Source organism: Cokeromyces recurvatus (assembly GCF_025118155.1).
Source record: "Cokeromyces recurvatus strain NRRL 2243 chromosome Unknown BX663scaffold_9, whole genome shotgun sequence".
Lineage (NCBI taxonomy): Eukaryota > Fungi > Mucoromycota > Mucoromycetes > Mucorales > Mucoraceae > Cokeromyces > Cokeromyces recurvatus.
Window position 1 is genome coordinate 663,010 of NW_026251395.1, and position 20,853 is coordinate 683,862.

Here is a 20,853-nt window from a genome sequence, read left to right on the forward strand (position 1 = left end):
ATGAATAAAGTAAAGCCTTCCCTGTATGATAGACCATACCATCCTGTTGGCGGACTAATAAAAGAGTTAATTCAAGACTTTTCTTATTTTCCTTTGTCATGATAAGGTCATGATTAGCAGCTAAAAGATCTCGAGTAGAAGGTAATTGAACAGACCAATGAATTTCATGAGGTTTATGGGGCTGAGGTGGTTGAGAAAGTCGAGTTAAGAGTGGGCCATGAGTACCTAGCCAAAGATCTAAAAGTCGAGGCACAGGAGCAGCTTGGATTAAATGTTGACCAACTACATTTAAAGTATGATGATTATATTGATATTCTACTGATGTTAATAATGGAAGAGGTGTTATATGTCTTGGTAAGGATGGTGAAAGAGGATTAGGAGTTAAAGGAGATGAAGAAGTAGAATTAGAAGAAGAAGAAGATAATGATGATGATGATGATGCTTCAACTACAGTATCCTTTTCATTTCCTTCTTGTTGTTGAATTTTATTGATTATATCGTCATCATATTCATACTCAAACTTATTTATCCCAACAATAGTCCAACAAAGATAATCATCTACTTCTTCATAACTAATAGGAGAATTATTTCCTGATTGAACCATTTTTGAAGGAGAATAATCAAGCCAAGTACTATGATTGATAGATGAATTTGTGCTATTATCCAATTCACCACCATTATTATTCTCTGCTATAGAACCAGATGCACTTAAATAAATAGGCTGTTGTGTATGTACAGTTGAAGCTAATTGAAGAGCAATCTTTTGCATTTGACTTACAGGACCATAAGCAGATTGAATAATGCGACCTTTATCAACTTTACGAATGATAAGAGAAGGAGAGGTAACACCTGTATGAGCATCTTTTAAGATGATCTCAGTACCATAAGTAAGATGATGAGGTATTTTCACATTATCTTGTTGATTAGAGAGAGATGAATATCGAGAAAGTTGGATACGTGAAGTAAAATGATCATGTTGTTTCGAAGAAAGTTTATGAGAATGAGGTAAATTGGGTTGATTTACGATGATGATATTAAATGGAGACCAAGAAGAGTTTTTTGCACAAAGCATATTATTAGAAGAAGTCATATATTTTGTTCGAACTGTCTGTGAATTAATACGGTTAAAAAGTGAAACAGTAGAATGAGCTAGAATACAAGTTGAAATATTACGAGTCTTTGCTGTCTTCTTTGATGGTTTAGAAATGATTGAAATAGGTTTTGAAATAAATGAAGCCAAAGATTCCTCTGTTAAGTGATCATTTTTTGTAATAGGTAATAAGTTAACTTTAAGATAAAAATGTTTTGCCTTTGCTGTACCAGTAACATGAAGATATTTAAAACTACCAGATTGATTTTCATCCAACATAGAACGTTGTTCTAATATTTTACCCCCATTTTCACAAATAACTGACATGGATAATTGAATCTTTTTTGAATATTTTTCATTAGATGCAATATGAACAATAGGAGGAGGACAAAGGAATCTTTTCTCGGTACCATATGATTTTTGAGCCACGGTAGCATGGAAACAAGTAAGAGTTGTTCTTTGATTTATTGTTGGCTTTTTATGATATTTTTTAGTATGTTTATATTCTTCTTCTGCTAAATTCCATCTACGTTTATAGCTAGTAATATCATCAGAAGCAAGTAAAGAAGCGATACTAATGTCATTCATAGAAGCAGACTGAGATTGTCGATGATGATTGAATAGTTTATGCTGTACTACAACAGATGAATCAGAATTATTATTAGTTGCTAAAAGAGATTTTATAGACATTGTTTGATGAGTTGATGAACAAGGGTCTTTTTTATTTATATCTAATCTACAAGTGTTATTAGTAGTAGTAGATTGAATTTGATCAATAGCACATAAAAGTGAATCCATAGGTGATGCAGTATATATAGTCTCAGTATTGATAGTATTAGTTTGTGTAGTAGTAGGAGTAGTAGTAGTATTAGTATTAGTAGGAGTAGGAGTAGGAATAGTAGGAGTAGTTATAGGAGTAAGTCCAATAAACTGTATTTTTCTACTACTGCCAAATACTTGTTCAGTAATTATATGTGATTTCTGTTCCATGAATATAATTTATCTATGTATATTGTATACAGAAAAAGAAAAAAGAAAAAAGAGAAAGAGAAAGAGAAAAGAAAGAAAGAAAAAATAATATAAATAAATATATAATAATAATCAGCAACAGTAGTGGCTGCAGTGGTGGCTAAGAAATAATTGATAAGATGAATAGTAGTTTATTCATATCTTTTCACGTGCTTTATATTCCGCTACTATTACTATCAGCAGCAGAATAAAAAGGTAACACTCATTTTATTCCCACTTCTTATTTTCTTTCTTTCTTTCTTCCCCTTCCAAGATATAAGTACAACATATATTAATTATAGTTATAGTTGTGATCAGAAGTAATATACATGTATATATCATTATTCTCCTTTTTATTATTATCACTTCCTTCTTTATATCCAAAACAGGAAATGATAAGCATACGTTATTTGATTCGCCTTTAAAAAGAATCATGTTGTCTCATTTGTTGACAGGGATACACATGTGACTTGTTTCTGGGAAACTAATAAACTTTTTTTTTTTTTTTTTGGTGAACAAGTCGATAAACCTGGATCACATTTGATTATTAACAGTTTATTACTTCCATATTAGGTTTCGTGGGAAAGACGTGAGAAAATAGTTTGTAGTCTGTGCATTTAAATAACCATGAATATATGTCATCATATTTTTTTTTCTTTTAAAAAATTTATTTATATTTATATTTATCGAAAAAAAGATTTTCTTGTAACTATTACTTCTATTTCGAGTAGATAATCTAATAGAATTATGACGACACTATGAGGGTTAGTTTTGATTGGTAGAATCTGTCGTAATATAATCTCCCGTTATTTTTTTTCCCTCTCCTCCTCTCCCCCTTAATTATTGTGTAACAGCATAAAAAATGCATAATTTTTTGGTCCACTATTGATTACATAATCAAATTAAGTTACAATTTTTATTAGTATTATTCTACATCTTTAAATAATTCATATATCTCCATATCACTGCTATTATCTGATTTTAACTCTTCATCTTCTTCTTTTACATGATTAGAATGTACTTCTTTCTTTTTCACTTTTGATTTATTAGTGTTATGATGATGATTAGGTAATTTTGGTGGAATCTAATATTTATTCTTTTATAAGTATTAAATTTTATATGTAAAATCTAATTGATTACCTTAAAGAAGTATTGAGTATCCTTCATAGCACATTTTCTAACACTTCTACCTACATTTGAATACTTGATTCGTCTTTCTTCATTAGGATCTAATTCTGGTTTGTAGAAATATAAATCCTCTTTTGGTGAACCATCTGCTGTCTTCCCTTGTCTTTTTATACATCCAATAGCTGTTGAATGATTTAAGATAGTCATGATTTTATTATCATTTGTCCTTGTTTCTACATTCAATTTTTTTACTATATCCGTACAAGTCATGGATGATTTCCTTGAATAGACTGCAGACACTATCAGCATTAGAAGAGATTTCATCTAGTATACATATAATCTTTATTTACCAAGTATTTGAATAATTTCTTCTTCCAAGCATAATGGTTTTATTTCAATTTGTCTTGTTTCTGGACTTATTATCGTCTCATTCTTTTTCTGTTCTTCTATCTTTATGGGTATCATCTCTTTCTCCTCCTCCTCCTCCTTCTCTTCTTCTTCTTTGGGTATTTTAAATATAAGTTTGGTACCTACAATTTCAATCATCGTTCCTTCTACAAGTGGTACATGTTCCCCTTCTCCAAATACAATATGATCTACAAGTGCTCCATTGGGTGATAAAATCGTTAACTCAAATCCATTGAACTTTGGTTTATGCTCTATCATTATATGTTGTCTTGATACTCTTTTATTTGTCTTGCCTATTTTAACTGTCACGTCATGTCCTCTACCTACTATTGTCCTTGCTTTTTTAGACCCTCGTAAAATGACAGGAATGGCATCCGGTGAACTTTCATGACATCGTTTAGCTAATGTAGGATTTATTCGAAACTGTGAGGTTTGTGCTTGAAATAAGTTTAACTTTAAATTGTTATTATCGTTGTAAATATTATTATTGTTATTTGTTAGTAATGATGTAGTTCCTTCAGACATGACGTTTAACAAATAAACGGGGGGAAAGAAGGAGGGGGGAAAAAAAGAAAAAAAAAAAAGAAAAAGAAAAAAAGATGAATATATAATATTAGATATGAATGTATTATTTTAATTGGCTAATAAAAATTTATTAGGTAGTAGCGGTAATTAAATTGTAATTTATTGTCATGCAAATAAATTGAACCTGTATAATTTAAACTCCATTATCTTAATCCTTCCTCTTCTTCTTCATTTGATACATTCATATTCGAAAATCCTTTGTTTAAATCATCAACAGATACTTTAGATGGAATATTATTATTACTGCTATATAATTCAGCTCTTGCTTGAGCATGACTCATCCCTCGAACATGATCATTAGCTGCTATTGTTGGCTTTGTATGATAATAAGGAGAGGATTTATTACTATTAGCATAGTTTGAATTCGTTGCTGATGATAATACTTCTCCAGGAACTGTTAATAGTCTTGCTAATTTAACCACTTCATTATCTAAAAATGTAATATGCTGTAATCTCACTGTTCTCTCTAATAGCTCTTGATCTCTTTCTTCATAAGCCTTTAACAAATCATTCGCAATAGCTGCCTCTTCACTCTGTACAAATCCTGCATCATTTCTTAAGAAGAAAAAAATAATAATCATCATTATTGTCCATTCATAAAGCTACATTTAGGATTCATCACTACTTTACCCACACATAGAATTAAACTGTTTACCAGCTTCAACATCATCACCAATTGCAAAATATAATATAATAATACTTAAATTTGCTTTGAATAAATGTGATCGACTTGTAAACTTTTGAAGTACAGCAGACTGTCGCTTTAACATTTCAATTGCCTTATCATATCTTTTTTTTTTTTTGTTTAATACGAATACAATATTATATATGTGTATAAAATGAACTTACTTTTTATTTCTAATAAGTAATGAAGTTGCTTTCTTGAATATATCAACTGCAAATCTTCCTCTATCTTCTTGTTCATATAAAGTACAGGCTTTACTATACATTTCGTATGAAGCATTCACATCCACATTTTCAAGTGCTCTAGAATAAAAACAAAAAAAAAATCAGATGAGTATATTTTTACTTTATAAGCATTTCTTTTTTTAAAAAAAAAATTCCTACCTTCCTGCTTTTTCCAATTGCTCGGCAGCACGATCGATACTTCCTAATAATAATAATAAAAGGACAAGATATTAAAAATAGATATATTATTTTACTGTGTCTTTGTTTACCTTGTGTCATAAAATAATTACTTGCTCGTTGGTAAGTTTCGGCAGCTCGTTGAGGTTGATTAAGATTTGAAGCTAAAATAAAAGCTGCATTTTCGAGCGCTTTTCCTGCTAAATGAATACTAATAAAAAAAAAGTAATAACATACATTTAATCTCGTATTTTTTTTTTTTTTTTTGTCTCTTACGCATCTGCTTTTGAAAGAGCGTCCGAGGCTTTAAAATAAGCTTGAACAGCTTGATCATATGACTTTGCTATTTTGAAGGAAGTAGCTAAAATTTACATGTAAATACTCAATTCAATATAGTCTTAGAGCAATTAAATCCTTAATTTGCTTACCAGCACGTTCATAATCGCTAGCTGCTAAATCCCAATCGGGTTTTCTAAAAAGGCCTTTTGAAGCACTATACATATATAATGACTTTGATGTTAATGATGCATAGAAGAATAAAAAATAGTTTCAATGGCGTACGCTTTATCTCCATGCTGCATATATTTAACACCTTCACGAATTTGCTCTGCATCCATGATTGATTTCAAGACGAAAAAAAAAAAATAAAATAAAATAAAAAATAGAAATAAAAATAAATAAATAAAATAAAATAAATAAACACAGTATATGAATTTTTTTTCCCGCTTCCAACATTTTTACTATATTTAGAAAGGGCAACAACGCAAAGCATAACATATTACAGTCTCTTCAATAAACTTCAATCGAAATTACTTTGATCATCCTAGTTCATGACATCAATTAGAGGTTTATATAATAAAGCTTTCTTCACAAGCTTTATTACTAAAGCAAATAGAGGAACTTCAAAACTTTATTTTCAGCTATATGCCATCGTATTCAGTTTCATCCAAAACAGCCACAGTGCTACAACCTTTCACCGCAAAAGGGCCAATATTCAAAACCTGATATAACTACAATTCAAATATACACATATTATTGCAACAACCGACTTAAATTATATGAGACGCAGTATCTTATTTTGTGTAAATATATGTCTACTTCTGCCAACTACAACAGCCTCTAATATTGCAAACATGGAAATTTCAAACGATTCTATCCTCCCCACCTCTCCACTATTATTATCTAGCACTCATGTTCATTCCACATCAACCATAACAATAGAATATTTATTTGTTATGAGTCAAGCTTTAACTTAAGGGGCTAATTGACATATGCAAACCAATTTACCCTTTCTATATGCTTCCTTCCTTAACATCTGCAGATTTTTCTGAAATACTATCAATTCTACCTTTGACTCTTACCAATACCATTACAATTAGAATATGTGTAGACCTTAGTGCAATAATGGCGCGTTCACTAGTGATTCTTGTTATAATCACATAGGTTGTTTATTATGTAATATAGATCGTAGCTTACAATCTAATATTGCTGAATCAATAGTCTGCTGCCTTTAGTCAACCAACTTCATACACATACCAGGGAACAAGTAGTATAGATTATTTCCTTAGCAATAATCAACTATCAGAATTGCAACTCACTATCAAGGGACAATGCCATTTCTGTGACAAAATAACACAAGACCATCCGCCCCCATCTTCTGCAACTAAGCAAAAGAACTAACCAACTAGTTATCCAACTAATCTAGAAGATTGTATAACTTTCTTCCTTTTCTCTTTTTTTTTTTCTTTCTTTTTTACTACCTCTTATTTCTCTAAAAGGGTCTTATATACATATATATATATATATATATATATCAAGCTGATCTGGGTAATCTAATATGTTATATATTATGTATTCACTGGCCCACCTTAATTTTTTTTTCTTTATTAATAAAATATTTAATATATCGAAACACGAGTGTTATAAATTGTTTATTAAGAATGAAAGCATCGTAATACAAGATACAATAGACTACCTACAAATCTAAAGGCTGCCATAGCCGCCACCATCCATAATATAAATCCTGTATACGCAGTTCCAATAGCATCTTGAAATTCATCTGTTTGTTTTTGATAATGACTTGATAACAATGATTGAAAGCTACCACTTGTCACAAATGCAACTAAAAGAGCATTACAACCAATCCAGCTAAGAACTAAACGTGTACGAAATCCCTTGTAATAATCCTCTTGCTTAATTTTAGGTGCACGACTCTGCATATATATATGTATATCTTTTTCAGTATAATATATATATACATCTGATTTCTTTTTCGTTTCCATACCTCTCTGACAGATTCAAGTTTCGTCATTAAACTTTCTAAAGCTTCATTATACGCTTGATCAATATTATCTTCCAATTCGACCTCAACTTCTTCTATACCTTTTTCATTGGTAATTGCTTTACCAGTTGCCCCTAAATCCATCTGTACCATATTATCACCTTTTGTACCCCAACTAAATATACATATACATATAAAAGAGAAAAATAGAGGGAAATGAGTCCACTAATATATATATATATATGCATATATATTCTAAATATACAAACCTAACATCATGGATATTGCAAAATGCATATACATTCAATATATTTACGTAAGTGGGTAAAAGGAAAAGATATTGTGGGAAACTTGTTACCATATGCCATGGATCAAAATACATGACGCTTACTAAAACATATAATCCATACGTTGCTATTAATGAGATAATAACATTTCGAAATTCAGACTGGCTTAACAGAAGACTAAAGTTGCCTAGACTATTTGACGGATCCCAGTAAGGAGAAGATATACCATGTGTGAAACTTTTAAAAGCTAACCATCCACCAGCAAAGGATGTGTAGGCCATAATACAACCATAAGCAATGACAGAAATAATAAACATCCATTTTGATCTATATATAGATATATATATCAGTTATACAATGTATGTCTATATTTGTATATGAATATACCCCTGAGGTCGATTTCCCATAGAACAAATAAAAGAAGTAATAAATAGAAATATATAAATATATTTGAATGATAAAAATACACGATTGCCCCAACCATTTCCAAAGGGATCTATATCTGGTGCTGCTAATGATTTTGTTACAAAGTAAAATGTAAGATAAAAATTAGCCTATATATATATATATATATATATATAACCATCAGTATAATATATGTATATATTTATATAAACATTATAATCATCTTGTCACTAACCATTCCTAGCCAATTGAAAATAAGGCTGATAAAATTATAAAAGAATTCAATAGATAACATAACTTTCCGTCCAGTCGAATGATTTGTTGACCAAATCCTTGAAAAATGCCATTGTGAATAGACAGCTGCAAAAAAACTTCCATTTAACCATCTACGTCTCTGTGAGATAAATTCAGGTAATTGATCAGGACAATCTGTTTCACCAAAGGCGGATTGTACATATTTTAGTACCCATTTTTGATTCTTTTTAGCAAGCAACTCAAAGCATAGGATACGATCTTCAGCTAAATACATATTGGCTGTAAAGATGTTATGATTCTCTAAATCATCATCATTATTATTATCATTATTGTGTCTTTCACCAAGAAAATACTTTTGAAGTGGGCCTATACCATTTATAGGATCATTTTGTAAAGCTGCATAACGATAAGCTGAGAATGCACCAGGTAAAACAGATATATAGCCAAAGACGGACTCAAGTGGTTTATCAAGAATGTTGGACATCTTGTATTCGAAATTTTGAGCGGCTACAAGTGGGTTTAATAACAAATCAATGCAGGCTGTGCCTTTCATCACACAAATCTCTCCACAGGCACCTCCAACGTTTTCATTCATATCAAAGGCCTTCCACAGATGATAAATGCTACTATTCCCTGGGCGTGTCCCAACGTCTAGCAAGACACATATGTTGGGCTTCAAAATGGGTCCAAATGCATTAAAGAACCACCGATGTGAATTGATCTTTTTCGCATTCTTTTCTTTGAGACAAAATAATATTTGAACAGGAACAATTCCTTTCTCTGCCCCTCTTATTTTCAAATCAGAATCCACAGAAACTTGTGTAGTGTACTGTTGCATATTATATATATATATATATAAGAGATATAATAATAGTAATAAAAAAAGGTATGATAAGTTTTATATGAACATATATATATATATATATATATTGATGTGTAGGGTTTATTTTACCTCAAATAAATGGGCTTGAACTGGTTTACCATTTACAATATTCTTTGCAACCCCTTTTTGATAGACACCCATAGCAGTAAGTACATCCATAACACGAGGGTCACATTTTTTACGTCCATCTGCAACAATACATACAACTACCTTCTTCCAGCCCTCTGTACCCCAAACCTTTGATCTTGTCCTTGAACATAAATGGGCAACATTTTTCATTACACCATGCATTGTACGGCAAAACAAAACTTCATTCTCCTAAAATGGTTTCCCTTATTATTATTCATTCATTCATTCATTATTATTATCATTAATGGTAGTAATGATGATAGCTTACATTGTACATAGTCATGACTATAAAGAGTTCTGTTTGACGATTCATTAATTGAGGTTGAAGAGAATAATTATTTTGTACAAATTCATCTGGGTCACAGGTAACGGCAGAATAACGCATCATACTAAATTCCTTTTCCTTCCTAGCACTTGCTTCCATTAGTCTTGCTGGTATTGGACAATCAAGTACAAGGTTTCCTTGAAATAAAGGAACCTGTTTTCTATTTATTGTTGCTGTTTGAGATCTACAATAAAAGGGTTGTTTAGTAGAATATGCTCCTGGTACTCTTTGTGGAGTCTCCATCACCCTATATGCTAATGGACTAGGAGGAACAATAGATTGAAGCCCACTAGGTTGATTATAATGTCTACTGCCCATAAAATGATTGCTGCCATTGAATGGATGAACGTTATTAGCTGCTGATAGATTATTTGTGGTATGAAAAAGAAAATTAGCATGTGAGGCAAATGTGTTTTGACCTTCTCTTCTATCATAAGGATGATATCCATTTGACGTCAGTTTTGGAAGATTTGGTGCAGAATTATATGATGACTCATTTTGTGGTTTTGTGAAATGATAACTAGAGCTCATACTTGAATAGAGGGAAAATGAGAAATAAATAAATAAAATCAATCAAAAAAAAAAAAATATAATACTTTAACATCTTACTTAATCCCTCTCTTTCCTCTCCCCTCCCCCTTGACAAAACTTATGCGCATGCAATGCATGTCATAATATTTGTTGACACGTAAAATTTTCTCTTTACTTTTTCAATGGAATACTAAGTATGTATATATAAGCTATTATAAACGTGTAACAATGTAATAGCAATATATTAGATAAAAGAATAATAATAATAAAAAAATTATCAGAAAGAAAAAAAACAGCCTCTCTCCCCCTTCTCCTCTCCTCACCTAGAATATTAAATGGATATATTTAATAAGATTTATCAATCAAGTATCATCTTACACTCCTCTTTCCTTTTTTTCATTATTATTAGAATGGTCGAGTTGAGTAGCGATAAGAGCGAATTGAAAGAGCTTAAGTCTACGGAGTAAAATATCATGTAATTGGACTCTACGTTTTAAATCAGACATGTTATGAGCTTGAATTAAGACGATTAATAAAAATCCTTCAATGATCATTGTTGGAGTATTACAAAGTAGTTGACCTGTTTCGCTCCATTTCATACCGCTTGCAACACCAAGGAGACCAACAACAATAAAAACAGATGCTAAAACAGCATGGGGTAATGCGCATATATAACCCATCCAGTTACTAACAGTAGTAATAATCGAATTATTTTTCTCGACGGGCTTTGTTGGAAGAGATATATTCAAGTATTGATAGAGTCCCTCATCAGCCTTCTTTATATAATCAAAGTGCTCATCTAGCCAAAGATCTAGACGGAAATATATATTTCTCAAGACAAAGCCATCAATAAAACCCACAAGGCCTGTATAAGTACCGATAATTAACCACCAGTTATCATTCCAGTTCATGATATCGCCAATAGATAACCAGATGATAAAGACACAAACAGAGATAAAGGCACCAATTCCAGTGCCAACAACATCACCGTAATAATCAATCGCACGAATTCCACGTGAGACCTTGGGAGGATCAACGGAGATAGTAGGGTTAGGTTGATTATCATCAAGGGCCTTACGTAAAAGGACTTCTAATGAGATGTCTGTTTCAATAATATTCTTTAAACATTTTTCGAGATATTCCATATGACGACGACATGTGTTTTGTAAGAACATGGAAGTAAATGTCAATTCAACTGCAACAGCTGTATTAATATAGAGTTGCCATAAATCACTCCAACCTAGCATGTCACCTACACCTACCCAAGCAAAGACACCACCCCAGTAAAGAGCTAATGAAGCCATGGAACCAACAGCCCATGAAACCCAGTTACAGCATCTATCAAACCAATTCTCGACGGGTAATTCAACAGCGTCACCTACATTATCCTTAATCTTCATATAATCCACCACTTCCGTATCAACATGAGAGAGATGAGAAGAATGAAAGATTCTTGTGATCGTGACACTTCGAGACCTGATTTGAGAGAGAGTAGATAAAAGTTTATAACAATGATTATGTTGCTGACGTATTAAAAGAGTATCTGAAATATAACATTGGATTGAGCTGCCATCCTGCATTACAATTTGCCAATTCTCTGGGGCTCCCAAGATGATACCTACAACCCCCCAAACACCTAGAATAAAAAGTGTCAATAAAAAGGTAACACGAGAACCAGCATATTGAGTCACTGAATCAAATAATCGACTAGCTAACGGTTTCTTCTCCTCTGGACTATAGAAGATAATTTCATTTGTATGTTCTTCACCTACTGTCTTTAAAAATCCTATTGAATTATCTTCATATTTGATTTTTGAAATAAATTGTGTTGGGGCTGCAACTTCAATTCTCGTACGGCGACCAGGTGATGAAACAGCGTTATAAAATCGTGACCAAAATCCCATTTTGAAATAAAATAATAATAGTAATAGTAAAAAGAGAGAGTTGAAAGAACTGAGAAATTACGTATAAAATATACAATAAACTGTAAATATATGTATACCCTTTTCATAAAAATCAAAGATATCTATATTTACTAATTTTATATGATATCTAATATTTAAACACTTTATATTTTTTTTTTTTTTACGTGTTTTTAAGTTAAGATTATATAATACAACATGTGTATATGCAATTCATATCATGATGTTATTTGTTGAAAAAAAAAAAAGAAAAAGAAAAAGAAAAGAAAAGAAAATGAATAGTTAAATACAAGAATAGGTAGTTATGTTTTCTTATTTAAATATTTACAATATGATAATCTTAGTATTCATTTTTATTAATTGCTTACATAAAACGAATAAGTTTGTTGATATCATTCAAATTACTCCAAAAATTTAATATACATGGAAAAAAAGACAGTTTATTTTGCCAGTTAATTTAACGTACACATACACGACGCTCTATTCAAAATATAAACAAGTGAAAATTACTTCATTTGTTCAAAAAAGAAAAAAAAAGTTCTATCTAGAATTATTATAAACTATCATTACAAGAAAAAATTACATCATATTAAAAGCACATAAACTTATTATACATTATCTGATGTATGACTGCAGATTAAAGAACGAAATACGTTATAATGGCTTGCTATTAAAGTTTTATCTGATGTGGATTGTTAGTTATATAATCGTGTTTTTAAAAAGCTGAATTTATTACAGAATTACCAATACACAAATCGTTATAATGAAAAACATATTAGTATAAATTAAGTTATCTTCAAATAATGGAAAATAAATTTACAATTAGCATAACTTCAGTATATTTTTTTTAGATAATAGATTCGTATATGATATAATTGACTGAAGGTATATATATATATGTATATGGCAGTCATTAAAGAACAATTTACCCAATAAATATCTATATACACTTTATGGTATCTTTGATGTAGTTCAGATCAAATCCTTAATGTTACTATATCAACTAGATTTTTACCTGATACTAGTGTTTAAAAGACACCATACTTTCTCCTTTTCTTTTTATCTGTTATATAAACTATTTACACAGCATTTTAAGATCGTAACTATTAGGGAACTATTACCTCAAAAAATCGGGCCCAATCAGCATCATAATTGCATTGCTTACTTTATGCCGGTGACATAATATAATAATTGAAGTTTACACCTTGCAAACTTTACTAAACCTCTGCGAGAATCATAGAAAAAAAACTAGAATAATATAGATGTAATCTATAAAAATACAGCATACTTAATTCCAATTTGTTAACACAACCATACACAATTCTGTAACGTTCTGATAGTCTCAAAATACATACTTATCCTGCTTTGGTATATTTATTAAAATTAGTGGGATTTCTAGATCTCTACTCTTTAGCTCAAAACAATGTTAACAAAGCTTTATTCACTATGAATTAAATAGCCTTTAATGGTGTCAATAAATATAATTCGAATAAACTAAGGTTTCTTTTTGTTTCTATGCAAAAAAATAGTTTGTCATTAACTCAAAAATGGTCAAGTAATAAAAACTTTCAACTCAAAATCTATCAAGTCTCTCAAACATTGCCGAAATACGCGTTTCCACCGCCTATTTGATGGTTAGTTAACCTCGTCAATAAAAGGTGATGCAATATTTCATTAAGCTGCTTCATATTCACGAATTTATAAATATACTTTAAGCTCAATTCAGCATCCGTTTTTTCATACCTTTCCAAAGATATTTCGTTAGCTAAATTACCAGCCTATCTTTAATTATGTGTCAACCACTCACAAGGGTAGTGTTTGTTTAAAAGCCCTCTTTGAAAAAAAAAATGTGTTCCTTTAATTGATAATCTATATCGGTGTCTCTTTAAGTTTATTCAATTTTCCTTCCTTTGTAAATAACTTTAGTGGAACATGTTCAGATCACTACTTCAAATGTCTTTCTGCTTGTCGTAGTAGCATAATAATTGGTTTTATACTCTGGTTACTAATGGCGAACCAGGGCTACAGTTATTGTACCCGTTAACATCTTGGATAGTTACCACTTGGTTGTCATTCATCTAGGCCAATTATCCAATGGACTCTGTTTCATTCACTATCTATATATACTGCTGCACAACAAATTGCAAATATTTTGAACAATTGACAATCCTCTTTCCTTTTTACTTAATAACCTCTCTACCACGCAATAAATCCAAAGTCCTTTAATTCAACTTCTCCCTGCTTTATACATATGATCTATATAATAAGGAACGCATTATCTGGCCTGTTCCTCTGCTCCTCTTTTTCTTTCCAATACTGCATCCCTTTTGATTGAATGATAAAATTTAGCCTACCTCTCCTTGGAATCGTATCTTCTTTTGTACTAATTTTGTTCTATATACATATATATATATATACCCTCTAACTTTAGCATTTATTTCATTTTTTGCCTTTGTCTTATGTGTTTTTAATCTCTTTGAATTGGCTAAATAAGTTTTTATAGCTATTACGTGCTCATTGGTCATTCAAATTTAATAAAATTTTAACTATTTTTGTCTGGAGATTAATTGTCGAACGCGCTCACGAAAAATCGCCGTTGATTTTTTTTATTTTTTTTTTTTTTTTTGTAAGCATTTTTTTTTTTTTTTTCTAAACCTTTATCCTAATACTAACTATAGAGTATGCCATCATGGAATGAGTCTTCTTCTTCTTCTTCATATTTTATACCCAAAATAGGCTCAAGTAAAAATGTTTTGAGTTTATCAAAGTCGAAGAATTCTATGAAGCAAACTTCTATAGTTAACAGCCTTTGTATTTCTACTGAACAAGAAAACAATCTAAACATACATGACATTGATCAAGTAAAGGTAAAGATTAAAATAATAATAATAATGCATTGCTCATTATAAATATTATCCCCATTTCAATAGTATGAAGGAAAAGGAAAAAATCGTTTAATAGAACCACCTTTTGTTTTAGAGCAACAACAACAACAACAACAAAATGATAAGGAAGATATTTCTATGGACGATGTTGAAATGGATGACAGCATTTGGCAAGAAGCAGCTGAAATGACAGATACGATTACTAATTCTAAAGAAATCAAACAAACAGAAGCAGATGATATGTTAGATAAAGCAACTCCACGATTTGAATCATTGTCCGTTTCTGATGACCCTAACTTTTCTTCAACAAATAATTCTAATTTGAATCAATTAAAGAGAAAACGAGTATTAATAGGAGAAGATGTTTTTACTCGAGATTGCGTCAAAACTTGGCAGGGATCTCGAATTAAAGCATGGGAGAATCGTTTTCTGGTAAGGTTTATATCTAGGAATTTAATAAGCAACCATTGACATATATATTTTTACTTTTCTCCCCCCCTTCTCTGAATAGAGTCCAGAAGGATATTATTATCGATTTGTTTTGCCTGGTGAAGGACAACAAAATGGAGCATGGTCTGCAGCTGAACATAGATTGTTTATGAATCGATATAATGAATGGATGGAAAAAGGTTATAAAATTGGTGCAAGTTGGGGTTTATTTAGTAAGACGATACCTCATCGTGTAAGTAATAAAATACTCTTCTTTTTTCTTGTTTATATGATAACATGGATTTGTGATAGGTGGGGTACCAATGTATGAATTATTATCGTAAACTGGTTAGTGAAGGAAAATTAAAGGATGATAGTTATGAAATAGTAGATGGAAAATTAAAACAAACAAACAAAGGATTTGCACCAGGAACAATTATACCAACAACTGAATTAGGACCAGAATGGAAACAAGAAGAAATAAGACAACAAGAAAGGGAGGTAGATGGATGGCTAAAAGAATTCCATGGACGTTCTGGACAAGCCTTAACTTCAAGACCTATTACTCAGCCAAAACCAAAGGCTGCACCACGAGTTATAAGGAATACATCTAGAAAATCAAATATCAGCGACCTTGTAAAGAAAATGCCGCCTAGATCAAGTTCAGATGATGATTTTGCAACACCACTATCAGAGTCAGATCCTGAAATAGCTCATCTTCAACAAAGAGATTGGGAAATAGACTGGCGTGAACGCTTAGAGATGTATAAAAAATTTTTAGAACCTTATTTAGACAAAGAAAGAAGGCAAGCCTATTGGCAAGCAAAACAAGAATGGAGAAGAGGACTTGTTACAACTGAAATGTTACTACGAAAAAGTGTGATGCAAAAGGTGCCATCTTCTTCAAGTATAGTAGACTCAGTTGAGACGAACAGTTCCAAAATCCAGCAATCATCATTGTCTCGGTTCTTTACGGGCGTAAAGAAACTCAAAGTAGATACTCCTGATGAATTCATTTCATATGTTCGTATTCCTAACGAATTATACAGTGGTGTAAAGCAAATACTTCCTTTAGCCAATAGACCCAAGTTTGATTTAACGAAATCAATTTATCTAGAACTAGACGATATGAATTCATGTGTATCTATTCTAAATGAGATGTTAACAGAAGAGACTATGACAGAATCGTTAGAGGATAGAAATAAACAGTCTGCTTTAGAGGGTATCTTAGTTGATCCACCATGGGAATTCTATGTAGAAGATGGTAGAAATGATGGTAAATGTACTTGGAATTTGAAACAAATTCAAGATCTGTTAGAAAAAGTTATATGTCATATGTCAGCGGGTATGGTTTTCGTGTGGACACATAAATTAATTCAAGCTGATGTTGTTCGAATGATGTATGCTATTGGTAAGATAACGGAAATAATTATGTGCATATAGTATCTTATCAGTCTTTACTAGATTGTAAATATGTTGAAAACCTGGTTTGGTTTAAAAAATCCGTAAATAATGTTTATTTGGATCAACCAAGTCCTTATATCAGTTCTACTAAAGAAATCTTATTAATGTTTAAAAAGGTAATACACATTACTGTGTAATTTTATGGGGGAAAAAAAAACTCATATGCATATAGGGAGATGGATTTGAATTAAGACATCAACGTTCACCAGATGTTATTATTGACTTTGAAAAACCAGTAAGAGAATGGATTCATGATGAATATACAGAACCAAAGCCACCAGGAGTATATGATATGATTGAAACATTACTGCCAAAAGCAGGTTATGATGAATCTATTCGTCGTGGTCGATTTTTAGAATTATGGGCTAAAAAGAAAGCACCTCGACGAGAAGGTTGGATTGCTTTTCATGAAAACAAGAAAGCTATTACAAAGACAGAATTAATAGAAGATAAGCAAACAGAGGTGACAGTAAAGGAAGAGTATACACCACCTGATATAATTAAACATGAAACTATGGAAGAATAAAAATAGTTATTGTTTCTCTACTATTGATATAAAATAAGGAAGACTTTATTTTATTTATTTATTTATTTATTTTCCAAAAATATATGACTTAAAATGCCTTTGACAAACAATGAAGAACTCATTTAGAAAGTTAATATGCGTTAAAGGATAAATGTATGATTATGCTTAAGGAGGGTCAAGTTATAAAGTAAATCACAATACTTCACTGCCTAACGCCATCCAACAAAGATATGAATGAAAAACCTAAGCAAATATCTATTATTTCAAAACTTGTCTGCTGCACCTCGCTTTTATTGATGAGGTCTACTTTTTACTTGAAGCAGTTAATTTGGTCAAAATCAAAAAAAAAAAAAAAAAAAAAAAAAAAAAAAAAGTTAAAAACACTTTAGTTACTGCTTTGGGACGGCATTTACTAACTCTTTGGTTAACGTCACAAGCACCAATAGAGAATAAAGTAAGATTGTGGTGAAATAGACATGTTACACAATGTCAGTTGGAAAGGGGCGGTCAACTGTATCTAATAATTTAAGCATAAACAAAGTGCTTTTTTTTTTCTCTCTCTCTCCCTCTCTCTCTCCTTTGCTTATAATGGAATTCCCTCTCATTAAGATACCTATACCTGGACCAGTTATAGAATTAAATGTAGTTTCATTACTATTTGTATATACTTGTGCAGTGTTTGTAGATTATTATTTGTATTGCTGTACAACGATACCTTATCAGAAATATAAGGATTGGCAACGTCTATTTCATATTGTGTTGCCTATCCTATTTACACCTAAAATCCATGGACTATCAACTTCATTTATATTCTTTCCATGGTTTATTGCTTTAGTGGGTGCTTATTCTTCTCAGCTTTATAAGCAAAAATATGGAAATAAGTCTAATATACCAAGGCAATCTTTTAAGAATTGGCTAAAATCGATTGCTGTGGAAGGCCTTTTAGAAGATAAGACGCAACAGCCACATGATACTGTTACAAAAAGAAAAGCAAGATTAGAGGGTTTAAAAAGGATGATGATTGACATCATAACGATCATCATTGCTAATCGTTTCATTAATCCTTTATTATTGGAAGATCCTCGAATTTTCCTAACCCTTCCATGGTATTCTTTCAAGTGTATATATTATGCGATATTAATGGGATTTAAAGGATATGCATTAATACAATCAAATGACTTGATACTTTCTATTCCTCAAGTTATTACTGGAACAAAAACAATCCCTGCATTTAATCACCCATTTTTAGCCACTAGGTACCCTACCATACTAATAATAATAATAATAATATACACTCACTTATGTGTTATATATAGCCTTATTGATTTCTGGGGGAACCGATGGAATATGGTAATGAGAAATATTTTTCATAAACAAATTTTTAGCAAAAGGCCAACATCATCTGCTTGGGAACGTAACTTGAAAGGCCTGCAAGTATTTCATATGAGTGGATTAATGCATGAAATTATTATGACGATAGTTCATCGTGAAATCAATTTAGAGCAATGGTTATTTTTTATGATACAAGGAATTGCTATCTATTTACAGCTAAATTGTATTCCAAGAACATTTAGAGAAAGGATACCAAAGCCCTTGTCAACTATTTTAACTATTCTTTTCTTAGGATGCACTGGTAAACTATTTTTGGCTTCCTTTATTCGAACTGAAGAATATAAGCAGTTCCTAGCAAAGTATTCCGTCATTTAATAAAAGTAATTTTAGACTCCTATACATGCATGTATTTCAAAAGTAAGTTTTATCTTCATTTAGTTTGCTTGCTAAAGAACCTTTTTTCATAATCAAGTTACAAGAAAGCATTTTATCTGATAATATTATACACATTATAGTAGCAAGGCAATTATGCTATAGAGTGTATATCATTACTAAATAAAAATATATACTTGTTACTTTCTATATAAATACAAATATAAAATCCTTATTGTAAAATATCTGATTATATGCTTCAACTATTTCCTTGGAATCTTTTGGAAATTATCTTTGCTGCTTTTATGTCTTCCTTACGATTAAATTCTATTTCATTTCTGTAACTTTGATTTCAAATAATTTTAATAAGCATTTGTAAGGATTATGTAAGACAATGAATTACTATAAAAGTCAGGGATTTTTTTTTTTTTCATAAAATTATTGTTAAATCAAAATTAAAAATATTATGATATCCTCTATAACTACTGCTACTAAGATTGCTAGAACCATTACAAAGGCTGTTCTTTCAAGAGAACAAATGGATGGAGTGGGTGCTAAAGGTATTAATATAAGCATACATATAAATATTATTATAAATAATACTAACTTTTTTTATTTTATATAATAATAGTGTATCGTTCTATTGGCAGCAATGCTCTTCGTAACTTGGATCCTTTCTTAATGTTGGATGAATTTGATGTTCATGCTCCTGGAGGATTCCCAGATCATCCTCATAGAGGATTTGGTAAATAACTAAATAAATACAATAATAGAGTAAATGAATATTGAATATTGACCATGGATCTATAGAAACGGTAACTTATATGTTGGAAGGTGAATTCTTACATGAAGACTTTAAAGGTCATAAAGGTCGAATTGGTCCTGGTGATTTACAATGGATGTCTGCAGCTCGTGGTATCGTTCATGCTGAGATCCCTGCAAGTAATAAGAGGTCACATGGTCTTCAACTTTGGGTTAATCTTTCGAGCAAAGACAAGATGTCAGAACCCAATTATCAAGAATATCCTAAAGAAAAAGTAACTCAAGTTATTCCTGAAGAAGGTGTGACGATTAAAGTCATTGCAGGTGAATCCTATGGTGTTAAAAGTCCTGTCATGACTAGAACACCTACTATGTTTATTGATGTTAAATTGAAAAAGGGGAAAAAGATGGAACAAATCATTCCCAAGAGCTATGCAGGCTTTATTTATACAATTTCAGGTACGGGCTTATTTGGTGGTAATCATCATTCATCAGAAGCACATCATACCTTAGTTTTAAGTGATAATGAAGGTGACTTTATTCCTATTGAATCTACTTCGGATGATTGTCATTTTGTTATTATTGCTGGTGAACCTATTAAAGAATCTACAGTTCAGCATGGTCCTTTTGTAATGAATACTAGGCGTGAAATAGAGCAAGCCTTTGCTGACTATCAACAAGGCAAAAATGGCTTTGAAGGTGCCCCTGAATGGGTTTCATCTATTAGAGATCGTTGGACTTTTTAGTCTTTTTTTTTTTG

At 31.1% G+C, this 20,853-nt stretch overlaps 9 protein-coding genes across 9 annotated transcripts; 4 read left to right on the plus strand and 5 right to left on the minus strand.

Moving 5' to 3' along the window:
* Nucleotides 1-16: 16 nt before the first annotated feature.
* BX663DRAFT_410718 (beta-trefoil DNA-binding domain-containing protein) lies at nt 17-1,711 on the minus strand (the record flags this gene model as incomplete). The annotated part of the gene is made up of 2 exons (XM_051522285.1): nt 17-350; nt 516-1,711. Coding segments are annotated over 2 exons (1,530 nt in total), but the record flags the coding sequence as incomplete, so codon positions are not given.
* Nucleotides 1,712-2,741: 1,030 nt separating this feature from the next.
* On the minus strand, nt 2,742-4,198 carry BX663DRAFT_542328 (uncharacterized protein). Its single transcript, XM_051530811.1, has 3 exons — nt 3,577-4,198; nt 3,239-3,516; nt 2,742-3,182 (listed from the first exon to the last, which is right to left on the minus strand). Exons 1-3 carry the CDS (start codon nt 4,157-4,159, stop codon nt 3,024-3,026), a joined length of 1,020 nt encoding a protein of 339 aa, XP_051384023.1. The 5' UTR covers nt 4,160-4,198; the 3' UTR covers nt 2,742-3,023.
* Nucleotides 4,199-4,213: 15 nt separating this feature from the next.
* Nucleotides 4,214-5,938, minus strand: BX663DRAFT_452769 (soluble NSF attachment protein). Its single transcript, XM_051523788.1, has 8 exons — nt 5,867-5,938; nt 5,734-5,798; nt 5,582-5,666; nt 5,398-5,516; nt 5,288-5,330; nt 5,069-5,206; nt 4,850-5,008; nt 4,214-4,774 (listed from the first exon to the last, which is right to left on the minus strand). Exons 1-8 carry the CDS (start codon nt 5,920-5,922, stop codon nt 4,363-4,365), a joined length of 1,077 nt encoding a protein of 358 aa, XP_051384024.1. The 5' UTR covers nt 5,923-5,938; the 3' UTR covers nt 4,214-4,362.
* A 1,279-nt stretch (nt 5,939-7,217) lies between these two features.
* On the minus strand, nt 7,218-10,113 carry BX663DRAFT_471120 (glycosyltransferase family 2 protein; the record flags this gene model as incomplete). Its single annotated transcript, XM_051524146.1, has 7 exons — nt 7,218-7,518; nt 7,590-7,761; nt 7,856-8,200; nt 8,261-8,427; nt 8,514-9,362; nt 9,486-9,734; nt 9,814-10,113. The coding sequence occupies 7 exons, from the start codon at nt 10,111-10,113 to the stop codon at nt 7,240-7,242; spliced, it is 2,361 nt and encodes a 786-aa protein (XP_051384025.1). The 3' UTR covers nt 7,218-7,239.
* Nucleotides 10,114-10,775: 662 nt separating this feature from the next.
* On the minus strand, nt 10,776-12,305 carry BX663DRAFT_551096 (low-affinity Fe(II) transport protein; the record flags this gene model as incomplete). Its single annotated transcript, XM_051531255.1, has 1 exon — nt 10,776-12,305. The coding sequence occupies one exon, from the start codon at nt 12,303-12,305 to the stop codon at nt 10,776-10,778; it is 1,530 nt and encodes a 509-aa protein (XP_051384026.1).
* Nucleotides 12,306-15,394: 3,089 nt separating this feature from the next.
* On the plus strand, nt 15,395-16,306 carry BX663DRAFT_417228 (uncharacterized protein; the record flags this gene model as incomplete). The annotated part of the gene is made up of 3 exons (XM_051522363.1): nt 15,395-15,640; nt 15,720-15,890; nt 15,950-16,306. Coding segments are annotated over 3 exons (774 nt in total), but the record flags the coding sequence as incomplete, so codon positions are not given.
* A 666-nt stretch (nt 16,307-16,972) lies between these two features.
* BX663DRAFT_432354 (uncharacterized protein) lies at nt 16,973-17,627 on the plus strand (the record flags this gene model as incomplete). Its single annotated transcript, XM_051522927.1, has 3 exons — nt 16,973-17,048; nt 17,102-17,232; nt 17,274-17,627. 3 exons carry the CDS (start codon nt 16,973-16,975, stop codon nt 17,625-17,627), a joined length of 561 nt encoding a protein of 186 aa, XP_051384028.1.
* Nucleotides 17,628-18,767: 1,140 nt separating this feature from the next.
* BX663DRAFT_432409 (uncharacterized protein) lies at nt 18,768-19,334 on the plus strand (the record flags this gene model as incomplete). Its single annotated transcript, XM_051522930.1, has 2 exons — nt 18,768-18,883; nt 18,944-19,334. The coding sequence occupies 2 exons, from the start codon at nt 18,768-18,770 to the stop codon at nt 19,332-19,334; spliced, it is 507 nt and encodes a 168-aa protein (XP_051384029.1).
* Nucleotides 19,335-19,685: 351 nt separating this feature from the next.
* BX663DRAFT_506204 (RmlC-like cupin domain-containing protein) lies at nt 19,686-20,852 on the plus strand. Its single transcript, XM_051527161.1, has 3 exons — nt 19,686-19,891; nt 19,963-20,076; nt 20,142-20,852. The coding sequence occupies exons 1-3, from the start codon at nt 19,798-19,800 to the stop codon at nt 20,837-20,839; spliced, it is 906 nt and encodes a 301-aa protein (XP_051384030.1). The 5' UTR covers nt 19,686-19,797; the 3' UTR covers nt 20,840-20,852.
* The last annotated feature ends 1 nt before the right edge of the window (nt 20,853 follows it).

What these genes read in the sequence shown, in the direction of transcription:
- BX663DRAFT_542328 (XM_051530811.1), bottom strand. Translation starts at nt 4,159, where the DNA reads ATGTCTGAAGGAACTACATCATTACTAACAAATAACAATAATAATATT. An exon ending in AGAAATTATTCAAATACTTG is followed by an intron (nt 3,517 to 3,576) that starts GTAAATAAAGAT and finishes TAGTGTCTGCAG; the next exon opens with TCTATTCAAGGAAATCATCC. An exon ending in ATACTCAATACTTCTTTAAG is followed by an intron (nt 3,183 to 3,238) that starts GTAATCAATTAG and finishes AATAAATATTAG; the next exon opens with ATTCCACCAAAATTACCTAA.
- BX663DRAFT_506204 (XM_051527161.1), top strand. Translation starts at nt 19,798, where the DNA reads ATGATATCCTCTATAACTACTGCTACTAAGATTGCTAGAACCATTACA. An exon ending in GGATGGAGTGGGTGCTAAAG is followed by an intron (nt 19,892 to 19,962) that starts GTATTAATATAA and finishes ATATAATAATAG; the next exon opens with TGTATCGTTCTATTGGCAGC. An exon ending in TCATCCTCATAGAGGATTTG is followed by an intron (nt 20,077 to 20,141) that starts GTAAATAACTAA and finishes ATGGATCTATAG; the next exon opens with AAACGGTAACTTATATGTTG.
- BX663DRAFT_452769 (XM_051523788.1), bottom strand. Translation starts at nt 5,922, where the DNA reads ATGGATGCAGAGCAAATTCGTGAAGGTGTTAAATATATGCAGCATGGA. An exon ending in TAATTATTTTATGACACAAG is followed by an intron (nt 5,331 to 5,397) that starts GTAAACAAAGAC and finishes TATTATTATTAG; the next exon opens with GAAGTATCGATCGTGCTGCC. An exon ending in TTACTTATTAGAAATAAAAA is followed by an intron (nt 5,009 to 5,068) that starts GTAAGTTCATTT and finishes AAAAAAAAAAAG; the next exon opens with ATATGATAAGGCAATTGAAA.